The 12,872-nt window shown below is 39.1% G+C and overlaps 1 protein-coding gene across 7 annotated transcripts in view; it reads right to left on the bottom strand.

Annotated features, from left to right (window-relative positions):
* The window catches only part of LOC144506355 (ribosomal protein S6 kinase alpha-3), a 113,385-nt gene that overhangs the window by 1,732 nt on the left and 98,781 nt on the right, over positions 1-12,872 (bottom strand). For all 7 annotated transcript variants that reach the window (XM_078232349.1, XM_078232352.1, XM_078232350.1 and 4 more), the window contains 4 exons: positions 4,824-4,985; positions 2,363-2,439; positions 1,649-1,766; positions 128-268 (listed from right to left, as the gene is read on the bottom strand). In XM_078232349.1, the coding sequence (XP_078088475.1) occupies positions 128-268; positions 1,649-1,766; positions 2,363-2,439; positions 4,824-4,985 (498 nt within the window). The remainder of the gene's footprint in view (positions 1-127; positions 269-1,648; positions 1,767-2,362; positions 2,440-4,823; positions 4,986-12,872) is intronic.

The raw sequence follows: 12,872 nt of genomic DNA, 5'->3' as shown, positions 1-12,872 counted from the left end.
AGGGTCATTTATATCTCTGCTGCCATTTTATAGACACTTGCTGTATGCACGTAGGCTTTTAGGTGTGTGGGGTAGGGCCACACGGCATGGGGTGGAGGGGAAGAGAGTGCTGAAATACAGTTTTTACCTTTACTAGATGAGGTGCATCTTGACGGTTTAAGTGAAACTGTGGCAGTTTATCCCGATGTACAATCCAGTGGTGTCGGAGAACCTGGGTGGTAGACAATCTTTGCTGTGGATCTACATGAAGCATCTTTGATACAAGATCCTGTTGGATCAAAATCAAATTTATTATATGTTTGCAATATTTATAGGCAATAACTCAAGAATGCAGAAAGATAAATCCAATCTTGATCAAATAATAGGCTGTAGGAAGAATTCAAGACAAGTTTTTTGGCACCTCCAATTACTAATCAACGACAAATACAAGAAAAGATAGACTTGCATTTTTAGAACACTTTACAGAACCTCAGGGCATTCCAAAGCTTTCCAACCAATGAAGTATAATTACTGTTTTAATGAGGGAAATGCTATAGCCAATTTGCACTCGGCAAACTTTCACAAACAGCAATGTGACAAAGGGAAGATAATTTTGTTTTAGTGATGATTAAAAGATAAATATTGGCCAGGAGGTGATGAAAACCTTTTTGAGGCAACACAGATCTGACTCCCTGACTAGAAATGATGCCTCAATCAGATTTGCAACCGGATATTTGTAAACAGTAAAAAGCTCAGTAAACTTTTACAACATAACTTAAAAAAATGTTCTTGGGTAATCCTTTTTGTAAGTATGAAATAATTAAACTGACAAATAATTTGCTGCTTTGCATACACACTAATGCCAATGATGTTAGAAAAACAAAGCTGTAATTCTGTATAACTAAGTTAGAACCACCTGACCAAGGTAGCTAACAAAAGTGTGAGCTGTGGCTCTGTGATAACACACTTGTCTAAGTCAGAAGATTGTGGGTTTCAGCCCCATTTCAGAATTGCGTATACATATCCAGGCTAAAACCTCAGGGAAGTACTGCACTGTCAGATATACCATACTTCAGATGAGAATCCCACAACACTATTTCTGGCCATTTATCCATGAATTAGCACCAAGAAATACTACCAAGTAGTTCACCACTGATGAGACTTGCCCTATTTACATACAATAGTGATAACACAAAGTTATTTAATAACTTTAAAAGTGCTGTGTAATGCCCTGAGGTTACAGGAGGTAGCATAAAATTGCAAGAGTAAGGGATGACTTCACTGAAACACAAGATCCTGAGGAGTGGATGTGGAGAAGATAGTTCCTCTTATGGGAGAATGCAGAACTAGGAGTCACTGTTTAAAAATAAGGGGTTGCTCATTTAAGACAGATGAGGAGAATATTTTTCTCTCAAAGGGTCCTGCGTCTTTGGAACTTTGGGAACTGCCACTGCCTTGAGAGGAAGTGTGGCTTTGAATGTTTTCAAAATAGAGGTAGATAAGCAAGGGAGTGAAAGGCTATCAGGTGTTGATGGGAATGTGGAGCTGCAGTTAAAATCAGATCAGCCATAATCTTAAAGAATGGTGGAGCAGACTCAAGGGGCCCAATGGCCTACTCCGAATTCGTAAGTTCATATGTTTGTACAATCAATTGGTCTTATTCAATTACCTTAGCAACATCAGAAACCGTATCCCAGTAACCTCCAGTCAGGCTAAATTTTCCACTACCTATTCTTGCCAATATTTCTTCAGGAGTGTCATCAGGCCCATTAGCAAAGGGCGTATAACTGAAACAAAATTCAATTTCAGATGATTAAACCATAAAAATGCAAATTTCATGATACTGCGATTGATGGAAAATCAGAAGCCACTGAAACGATATAACACCTACGATCAATTGATACACAGGTTTTGTTGAAAGCAGGGGATGGAGAAACAGGAAAACACCCATCATAAAATATGGTTATTGGGTGGTGATAGGTGAGTCAATTTACGCACATGAAATACATGTACCTGTATGGTGCACATGTGTAAAGTGTTTTCTAAAATTAGAGAAAGAGCCTCAAACTGTGTTCCCATAGATACACGTGGTTGGTCTCATTTCTACTGGACAATATTAGACTTGCGGCAATTTAAAATAAGATATGCTTATACGAAGAATGAATCTAATCATGACAGAGGGAACTTGTTCTATTACAAAGTGCTCCAATCTGATTTTTATTTCCAACCTGGGATTCCCATTTTAGGTAACCCCATGGCGAATTGTACCCAAGCATGATTCACCAACTTTGGGGAAGCATAGAGGAAGAATGCTCAATAGAAAATCTGTTTGATTATTAAAAATACTTTGATCAGAAACATCCTAGGTAGTGCACAAACTTACCCTGTGAGCATAGTGTAAAGGAGAACACCAAGACTCCAGATATCACAAGCTGCATCATAACCTTGCCGCTTTAAAACCTAAGAAGTACAATACATGGAAAGAATTAAATTAGCTTTACAATTCCTGTTACACATGAAACCTTAAGTGTAGTATGTGCAGTATTAGACTTCACACAGTAAGACCAATATTGAGCATTTAGAGAGGGTAAAACACAGATGAACTAGGATACAGTATGAGGAGTGGGGCTTGGTTGGTGGATTCTAGAATGAGGGCCCACAGATACAAAATTAAAAAACAGATTCAGAACAGAGCTTTCTTTACACTTGTGAAGCTATGGAATTCACTTAGGAGGTCAGTGGCCAACACAAACTGCATCACCATTTGAGATCAGATTGGGTTGGTTAATGAAACATGAGAGATTGAAGGGTTATGAAAACGGCATAATAAATATTTGTAAGCACTGACATGACTGGGCCAAATCGAAATACATACTACATTAGACAAGGCTAAAAAAATTAAAAATATTTGAAGGTCACAAAATGCTTGGGATAATAATCCTAGCAAACAATGCATCAGCAGCTACAACACAGTACAAGGGTCAAATTGCTAGAATATAATTACTCTGAGTATTTTTGACAGGGCAAACCACTTTCAGCCCCATCTCCTAACGTCAATTCTCAAATCAATTTAAGGTTAACAAATGTATCACTGTACTTAATGACTAATGAACCATATTAATTTGATAATTCACCAAATATGTGCCATCAGTAAAAATGCTCATCATTTAAAATGGTAGCTCTATTGATTATAAGAAGCCTACAGTCTTTCAACTTGAGTATTTATCAAAATGGCATCTAAATTTCAGTTAGGCCCTCATCGTATTGCTGAATACATAGGTACAGCGTATCTATGCATAAAAGTCTATTTTCAAGAGGCTGCGTCTGCTGTGAACATTTACAAGGCTATGCTGGGTTAATTGTAAACAGATACAAAAGCTTTTGGGTTTGTGGAACTATTTCCTGAGTCAGTATGATGGAAGTTCAACTTGCATTTTAGGATTTAAGCACAGTGCCGACACCAATTTATTTTTGATTACAACTCCGAACTACCTGGGTCTATTTTTCTACTTTAAAAGGAGCTATATGAAGGCATGTTGTTGCAATATTAAAGTTCTATTGCTTGTTACAAGTTTGTGCCTTTCAGGCAAGAGGTTAATTAAGGCTTCTGCTGCCAATTCAGATGGATGTCAAAGATTCCATGGCAAGTCTACAAGATTATGAGAGGCATGGTCAGGGTGGATAGTCAGAAGCTTTTTCCCAGGGTGAAAGAGTCAATTACTAGGAGGCAGAGGTTTAAGGTGCGAGGGGCAAGGTTTAGGGGAGATGTATGAGGGAAGTTTTTTTTTTTACACAGAGGGTGGTGGGTGCCTGGAACTCACTGCCAGGGGAGTTAATGGAAGCAGATACAATAGTGACTTTTAAGGGGCGTCTTGACAAATACATGAATAGGATGGGAGTAGAGGGATGCAGTCCCCGGAAGGATGGTGTTTTAGTTCAGCTGGGCAGCATTGTCGGTGCAGGCTTGAAGGGCCAAAGGGCCTGTTCCTGTGCTGTAATGTTCTGTTTCTTGTTCTTTGTTCAATATAGATGCCACATTTGTGAACACAGTTACTATACTTCAAGGTCATCCTCATCCATGATGCACATTGGAGAACATTTAAGACAGAGCAAAGTTATATTTTTTCTTTGGAATCTGGACTTGATCATCTCTTTTGCTATCAGGAGCCCTATATAAATTGAGCCATCTTTACCAAATTAATGCAAGGCTTGGGACTATAAACGACCTTATTCAGGGCAACCACAAGAATGGTTAGTCCAGGAAATGGAAAAGCCAACAATGTGATCATGGTGCTATTCTGACGTTGTAGTCAAGATTAATCGTTCCAATAGAGGTGGATTTGCACTACAGCTGGGTCTATGATACAGCTAGCTGTGGTGTGGTACTTGGAATTGCTTGATGCTGTCACTAGGTGAATTAGTATCTATCTCCATAAGTAGCATTTTAAAAAAATGTGCTTTAGGGAAGATAGCTGGTGAAAATTATTGAAGTGATTTTTCAATTAAAGAACCCTTCATTTCCACCCTTATTTAATTGTAATCCTCTATGCAAGAAGGCTCAAGTATTTGGCAAATTCAGTCTAGCCTCTTGCCTGAAATGAGATGCCTACCATATCCCTGTGGGGAAATGTTTGTTTTCAATGAGAATTCCTGTATTAAGTGCACAAAGTTAGTAACTCATCATGAGGGGAAATAGAGCCATAAAACTGCACCCTACTAAATGTAGTCTGACATGCCGCACCGGCCCAATAACCAGCCTTCCGCTTTAAAAAAATCACCTCAAGGGAAAAATAAATTAGCTCTAGTAACATTTCAGCAAAGATAAATAAATCAATACATCATACCTCAGGAGCAACAAAATTAGCTGTGTAACACGGAGTCATAAGAAGGCCATTATCAGCACGCAGCTGCTTGGCAAACCCAAAGTCACAGATACGAATCGATTCTGGGTTGCCTGACTCATCCACATACAAGATGTTACTTGGTTTCAAGTCTCTGTGCACCACCTAAATGCATTTAAATACGTTAATATGACATCAGCGAATTTTTAAACTGCTTTTATTATTGATGCACTCTCAGTGAAATGCTTCCAGAGAGATATACTGATGCATTACTAAGATCAACATTAAAACTCTGAATATACAAGAGTATTGTATGGTATGGTGCCCTGAAATTGGTAAATGTATTTTAAAACGCAGTTTATCCCCTTCAATGCTGACTCAACTGACAGCTACTGAAACAACAGTGGAAACACTTGTAACTTCCCTCAATGGCTGCAGGTTAGAGAATGGAACAGGACTTAGAGAAAAACAGTCAAAGGTGTTCCTTCACCTGATAGCAAATTAGCAATTACCCTTGAAGTACATGTGTGTGTAGTTTAGGTGATACAGCATCATCCAAAAGCTGAGCAGGATTTTGACACTCACTGTCCTATGTATGCCAAGGATAACTACTTAAAATTGAGGATGGTAAAGTATAAAAATGCCAGGATATTGGGGAAAACTGAGAAATGGAACCCCTCAGCTTTTTTCCTCCATTCTCATGCACAAGTGCTTGGTTTTGACAGAGGTCAGCCTTAAATTACAGGTACAAACTCACTTTTCACTTCATACTATTTGCATCAGTATGACTGGACTGGCTTCCCACTTCATACTATTTGCACTAGGAGGACTAGGGTGTATCTGCTTCCCACCTTGTATTATTTACACAAGTAGGACTGGGATGTATCAGAGTGAAGTCAGCAAATTAAGTTCAAAAATGAAGAATAGCTTAGTAAATTCCACCTAAAAATTACACGATACCTTTATCTCTGGGGCCACCTGTTGAAGGGTAATACCATTTAAACCCAAAAATGTGAACTAGAGTAGCAGAACGAGTATAAAGTCAGAAAATAACAAAATGCAACAGTCAATCCTAGAATCAAGATTAATTACTTCACTTCCCAATGGAGCAGGAGTGGTGGGGAAGGCTGATGTTTCACCTTGATGAACATCAATTCTTATAATAGCTAAATATTCTAAACTGTTGTGATGGTCAATAAGAGATAACATTTGATTGATTTGAACAACATGCATTATTTTAATTTTCTTCCAAAGAATCCGAGACACAAACTGGCAACAAGTATTAGAAGCTATTGCCAAATGGATTGCATTATTATACAGCATGTAGGGAGGAAATGAAGAGCCAGTTATCGTGATCACCAGCAGTAACCCCAATGTACTTCATGCAGTTGAGCTCTACAATTATTTCACTGACAGCTGAGCCACAGTATGTCAGGAGATAATTGGAATAAGTTGTTGGTTTCCACACAGATTCTCCAACCTGCAGCAGATAGATTAATGCTCCAGCATTTACATCATTCCAGAGTGATATGTAATGTCTAAGATTCACAGTTGTTATATAACAAATATGTTCTTGATTATCATGCACACAACTGGAACAATTTCCTATGTAAACAACACTGAAATCCTTCCCTTAAATGACTGGATGTCAGCGAAGTGAACTCAGGCACAAAATTGTCTAATTCAACAAAATAGCAAAGACCACTCACTAGTGCAGGAAGGGCGCTTTGCATCTGAATCCAAGCTAGAAGTGCTTCATGTTGGGTGATAAAATGACAAGTGCCAACTTTGCAGCACAAAATTCACATCAAGAAAAAATGGAAAGGACTGCAGAACATTCATTCTTTGTATGTAGTTGAAGCTCCAAAATAGGAATAGCTGAAGTGTTCCTGGGAAACTATCTCTCTAAATTTCAATTACTCTAGGTCATGGAAGGTAAAGGTTGGGTCACAACTTGTGTTTGGAAGCAGGAGGACTGTATTGAGTACAAAGCTGTACTGAAAATGCAGGGTGAGACAAGGCGAGGACTCTGAGGAGCCCTAAACTTACAGGCTTGAGAGTGGATCAAAAATAGTTAGTTGCCTTGATCAGTCCTCATTTAACAGCACAAGCAATGCTTTCTAACAGCATGTAAGCAAAACTCAAATCCCCCACAACACCTTGTAGAAAGTCAAGAAAAGTCCCTTTGACTGCAAGCACAGGTATAACATGCTTTTATTGGGAAACTGCAGCAAACAAAAGGAATAGGGCATTCTAGCTTAACGAGTTAAATGCTGCTTAGCAATTTGTTGCCAATGAAAACAAATGCACCTGACCACAGTTCTAAGGAAATCCACTGAGGATGCCATTTTCTTTTTGGACAGAGACAGCATTTGGTAGATCTCCAGCATAATTTGAGAAAATAAATTTACATATAATTCTAAAGAAAGTGAGTACAAAAGTGTTATTTTAAGCAGCCCAATTGAAGGCTAAGAATAGAAAATTCACCAGGTTGAAACATGAAGTGCAGCATTAAAGATCACAGAAACAATCGGTTCAAGAGATACAAACCCCTACCAGGTATTCTTAGGCATGCAAATCATTTAATTTTAAACTAACTTTCATGACTCAATTCAGATTCAATATCACAATAACCTATTCCACCAAATAGTGGACAGAATACTACTCCGCATAGGCAAATTTGAGGTTAAACAGATATCCCAGTTTAAAGCTTACTTCCAGATTTAGTTTACTAAGTACCTTAACCAGGCTCTTTTCCTAGTCACTTAGATGTTCTTTAATCATTTTCTAATTAATGTACAACTTTCAATAAACTTTCACCATGTAAACTGACTGCCACAGATGCCTTATAAGATGCATGATTGGTTAAGTCTTTCAGTAGATTAGAATTTCCATTCTGCCATTGCAAAGACATATACCACATGCACAAATCACATGCACATCAGCCCAGTCACATGGAGAGAAAGATCTTGCATGATCAACGAATGTTACTTGTCACTTATTAGCCCAAGCCTGAATGTTATCAGGTTTTGCTGCACACTTGATTAGCACCCCATTCACCACCTTAAACATTCATTTCCTCCACCACTGGTGCAGCACAGTGGGTGCAGTGTGCACCATTTACAAGATATACTGTAGCAGCTTTCCAAGGCCTCTGCAGTAGCAGCTCCCAAATCCATAATCTCTACTACCTGGAAGGACAAGGCACATAGGAACACCATCCTTCCTTCCAAGTGTTATGCAATCCTGACTCATAACTGTCACCATTCCTTCATTATCAGTGGAACACAGTCCTGGAAATCTCCACCAAATGACAGATGCTGACTTCACCATTGATGCCAACCAATGTTTCCTCTAAGCTGTGCATATGCACAACAACCCATAGTTATTCAGCAATCACTCACTAGTCAATGATACAATACAGCAACCCTGCAAAAAAGTATTAAAAGGTACCTGAACTAAATGATGCCAAGTGCAACAATAAAACAAAGATTTTGATACTCATATATCATGAATAAATAAAAAAAAGTACAGAGTGATGAACAGAGAGCGATGGGGGAATTACATCACCGATTCCCTGCCATCATCCTTGGAGCCACCACTGACCAGTAACTGAACTGCATTGGCCTTACAAGTACTGTGGCTACAAAAGCAGTTCAGAAACTGAAAATTCTGTGGTGAGCAATTCACCTGCAAATTCCCCAAAGCCAGTCCATCTACAAGGCACAAGTCAGACTGTGGGACTGAATACACTCCACTCCCCTTGCCTGGATATGGAGCTCCAACTTCACTTAAGAAGCTTGACACCACCAAGGACAAAACAATATATTTGATTGGCATCCCAATCACCTTTAACATTCACTCCCTCCACCATCAATGCTTAGTGGCAACAGCCTACAGCATCTACAAGATGCACTGCAGCAACTCACCAAGGCTCCTTTGACAGTACCTTCCAGTGGTTAGCACTGCTGCCTCACAGCACCAGGGACCTGGGTTCGATTCTCGGCTTGGGTCACTGTCTGTGTGGAGTTTGCACATTCTCCCTGTGTCTGCGTGGGTTTCCTCTGGGTGCTCCGGTTTCTTCACAGTCCAAAGATGTTTGGGTTAAGTGGATTGCCCCTTAGTGTCAGAGGGACTAGCTAGGGTAAATGCAAGGGGTTGCAGGGAAAGGGTCTGGGTGGGATTGTGGTCTGTACAGACTCGATGGGCCGAATGGCCTCCTTCTGCACTGTAGGATTCTATGAAGCCCACAACCTCTACCACCTAGAAGGACAAGGGCAGCAGATGCATGGAAACAACACCTGCAAGTTCCCCACCAAGCCATACAACATCCTTGTTATACAGATTTTAGCCAGTTGAAGTCAAAACTAAGACAGTGTCTTTCCTTGCAGAGAAAGTTTATTGACTTGAAATCAACATTCCTCCCCCTGCCAGTGTCCCAGCTATCCCCATTTATAGGTGTACAAAAATACTCATCTGTTTAACAATGCAATTGCCATTAAACTGTGACAAGGTAATTGTCATTAAACATCAATGCAATTACCAGCAATATTGACAGATGGAAACAAGAACAATCTGTCCAATTAATCAAAAAGAAACAAACGTATGTATGTTTTCATCTTCTATGTCCCACATTTTAGTACAACCAATCATTAGTAGATCCCATATTCCCCCTTTAACAAAACTTTTTTTGAACTATATACAAATAATTACATAGTAATTACAGCACAAGACGTACATCTAATAATTTCTTGGAGCAAGCACCTCACTTCATAAAACAGTTTGACAATTGGTGACTTACATCGACCCATTTTGGAAATCTCTCATCTTTCCAACATAATTCTTTTAAACTAACAGGGTTAATCCTGAACCTTTTTCAGTGGCACCCTTGGTCAAATGGACATTGTCCCAAAGAGAGCAGTTATCCACATAGCATTCTATGGACATATTCATATTGCCCCTTGTATAGGACTTCCTTCCGTATGTTAGCCAAGTACTCCCCCATATCGATTGTTTCTACTATCACAAGTGTTTTAGCAGCTAAAGTGCTTTTAACTACTCTTTATTTTCTCACTTCCCATGCCAATGGACATTAATTATTCTTTCCCACCAAGAATATGATGAACCCTGCTGTGCTAGAATATCCATCTGGAAGATTGGCATGTGAAACATTGCTAAAAATGACTAACTTCCTATCTTCTGGATCATCCAAGGCTGAAAATTTGAATGCATTTTTCTCCAAATGTAATTCCTTTGATGTTTTACTTGCTCTCAGATCTTCAGCTGTAGCATGTTTCATCATGATATCAGGTCTAGTCTGAGTGCACAACCAGTTCAATTGTCAAATCAAACTTAATTGGTCGGTTTCTTCCCGAGGATGCAAGATCCCCTTTTTGAGAGATCTGGCCCAAATTTATTGGGATGGGGTTGACAATTGAAATTTAGATTGTAAAAGCTTCCAAAGGATGACAGCCGACCTTAAATTCCTTCTTTATTTGATCACCCGTTACTCAAATTCCATGGAACTTCACCATAGAAAGTTAACATGCATAATAAAGATGCCTGCTAGATTTCCCTTGTGACAATAATATAACACAACTGGGTCTGCGTTTAGCTAAACACAAATCCTTTTCAGCAGGGTGGATCTAACTGAGAAATAGCACACCCTCGACCAATCATTAAGCCCACAGTGGTTAGCACTGCTGCCTTACAGCGCCAGGGACCCGAGTTCGATTCCCGGCTTGGATTGCTGTCTGTGTGGTGTTTGCACATTCTCCCCGTGTCTGCAAGGGTTTCCTCCGAATGCTCTGGTTTACCCCCTCAGTCCAAGAGATGTGCTGGTTAGGTGCATTGGCCATACTAAAAATTCTCCCTCAATGTACCTGAACAGGTGCTAGAGTGTGGTGACTAGGGGATTTTCACAGCAACTTCATTGCAGTGTTAATGTAAGCCTACTTGTGACACTAATAAACAAACACTAATTTCCAGAATTTCCCTTCTTTATCACCAGCTTCTTTAGGCGGTTTCAAAAACACTTCCCCTTAAAATCTCTCACCCTGCAAAAAATGCAGCTTTTATATCTATCGATTTACATTCCCAGGAATACGTTGCTAAAAGAGCCAAGAAAATCTTCAAGCTCACTTTTCCTGTAGTAGGGAGTCCATCCTGACATCTTGACTACCAAGTCTTTCTTCAAATCCCAAACCACTCGTCTAGCTTTGACCTTATACTTGATATCAGGAAGTACCTTTTCTGTGTATATCCAACAGTGTGTTAAAGCTGGCTGTTCCTTGCCTGGTTTTACCAATGTTTACAAATTCTTTCCAACTGTTTAGTGTCCTTTATCAACTTTTAAATGTTAGTAGCCAATAAACTTCTCGATCATAAGGGCTTCTACCCCTAGTGGCATTGCCAGTCTGTCCTACAGTCCTTGTTCTTGTCAAGCTACGAACTCGGTTTACCCTCCTCTTTTTCTGGGCTACTGCTACACGATCTCTTCCCCTTGAGATCAAAGTCTTTTTTGTAAGTTCATGATCTTTTCCGAGGGACATGATCACTTCCCGGTCCCCTTTCAGAACTCATTGCATTTTTTGGCCTACCACATCTTTACCTCATTTTGTCAATCTATGGGACCTCCTGTCCCTCATCTTGCATGCTAGCCAATGTTTGGTTTTTCCTGATCTATAATGGTGGCATCCCTCCATAAGTAGCCCCTACTGGCATATATATTACTTTAGTGCCAACTTGGGATGGTTGTCCTTTGAGAAAAATAGCCTGATCTTGCACTTCAGCATCACTTTAGATGTGAGGATTTTGATTGCCATGTTGCAAAATTACTGTTTTTCCATCATTGTTTATAACCGTACCTGCGCTCTTCCATTCGTTGGGCCCTTCTCTTTTGTAATATACCATGATCTCTGGATTAAAGTTTATTTCTTATGGCTGTAAGGCTCACCAAATTTTGTGAAATCTCAGCCCTGATAAATGCCTCTCTCTGTGCAAACATTTAAGTGCTCAAAAAAAAAATTGAACTAGATGTAGTCCCTTCCAAGTCCAGACGATTATGCATTGAAGGTATTTTTAGATTTCTCCCATAACCTAACTGACAGGGACTATAACACTGAACCATTTGAAGTGAATTTTTCTCACAAACTGTTCATGCCAGGGCAGATGTCAGCTTACAGCCTAGTTGGTCAGCTAAGAAAGATCTCATCAATTACTGTGTGATTTCTTTCACAAATCCCATTACCAAAGAAACTTTCCACTGTTGCATTCATTACTACCATGTTCGTACATACTTTCAAATTTATCGCTTGCAAATTCCCCTCTACTATGAGTTAGGAATTTAGCCAGTGCTCCCAATCAAGCTCCTATCCATTTTTTTCATTATCTTATCCATAATTACCTTGTCTTCACTATATGTTACTGTTGACAGACTGAATCTAGTTGCCATGTCTTTGAAGTTTTTTAATCCATATCCCATACCTTTAAGTTTCTTGCTAATGGGTGTCCTTTTTTTCTTTACATATATCACATTTCTCACTGATCTCTTGTACAAGTTTAGCATATTTATCATCCATTACTCCCGGATCCTTTAGTAGAATTTTAACTAATAACAAGATCAATGGGCAAACTGCCAACGTAGTTTTTTAAAAATTTGCCTTTTTTCTTTTAAACTCCCACGCCTCCAATGTCATTAACACTTGTTTAACATTATGATTATAAATGAGAGATACAATAATGTCCCTATTGTGTAAACATCAAATGTACATATTTCCTCAAAACAATTGCCTTGTGTTCCATTTCTAATTTCATCTGAGCTCTTTCATAAACAGAACAGTAAGGGTAGTTCATTGGATACTTCATTGGATCTATGCTGATAAAATGGTTTAGTTCAGCTATTTTACATGGAATCAGCACTCTAGTGTTTTTAATGCATCATCCCTGAACCTTAAGTAAATAAAACTTTCATATTCCTTCGCCTTACTTTGGTCTTAACTATTCAGAGAATCCAAGTAACACTTTAACCAATTCACTCCACATTCCGTGGAC

Source organism: Mustelus asterias, chromosome 17, assembly GCF_964213995.1.
Source record: "Mustelus asterias chromosome 17, sMusAst1.hap1.1, whole genome shotgun sequence".
In the NCBI taxonomy this organism is placed as follows: Eukaryota; Metazoa; Chordata; class Chondrichthyes; order Carcharhiniformes; family Triakidae; genus Mustelus; species Mustelus asterias.
Note: the sequence above shows the minus strand (reverse complement) of the source record. Positions and strands in the feature narration are given on the sequence as shown.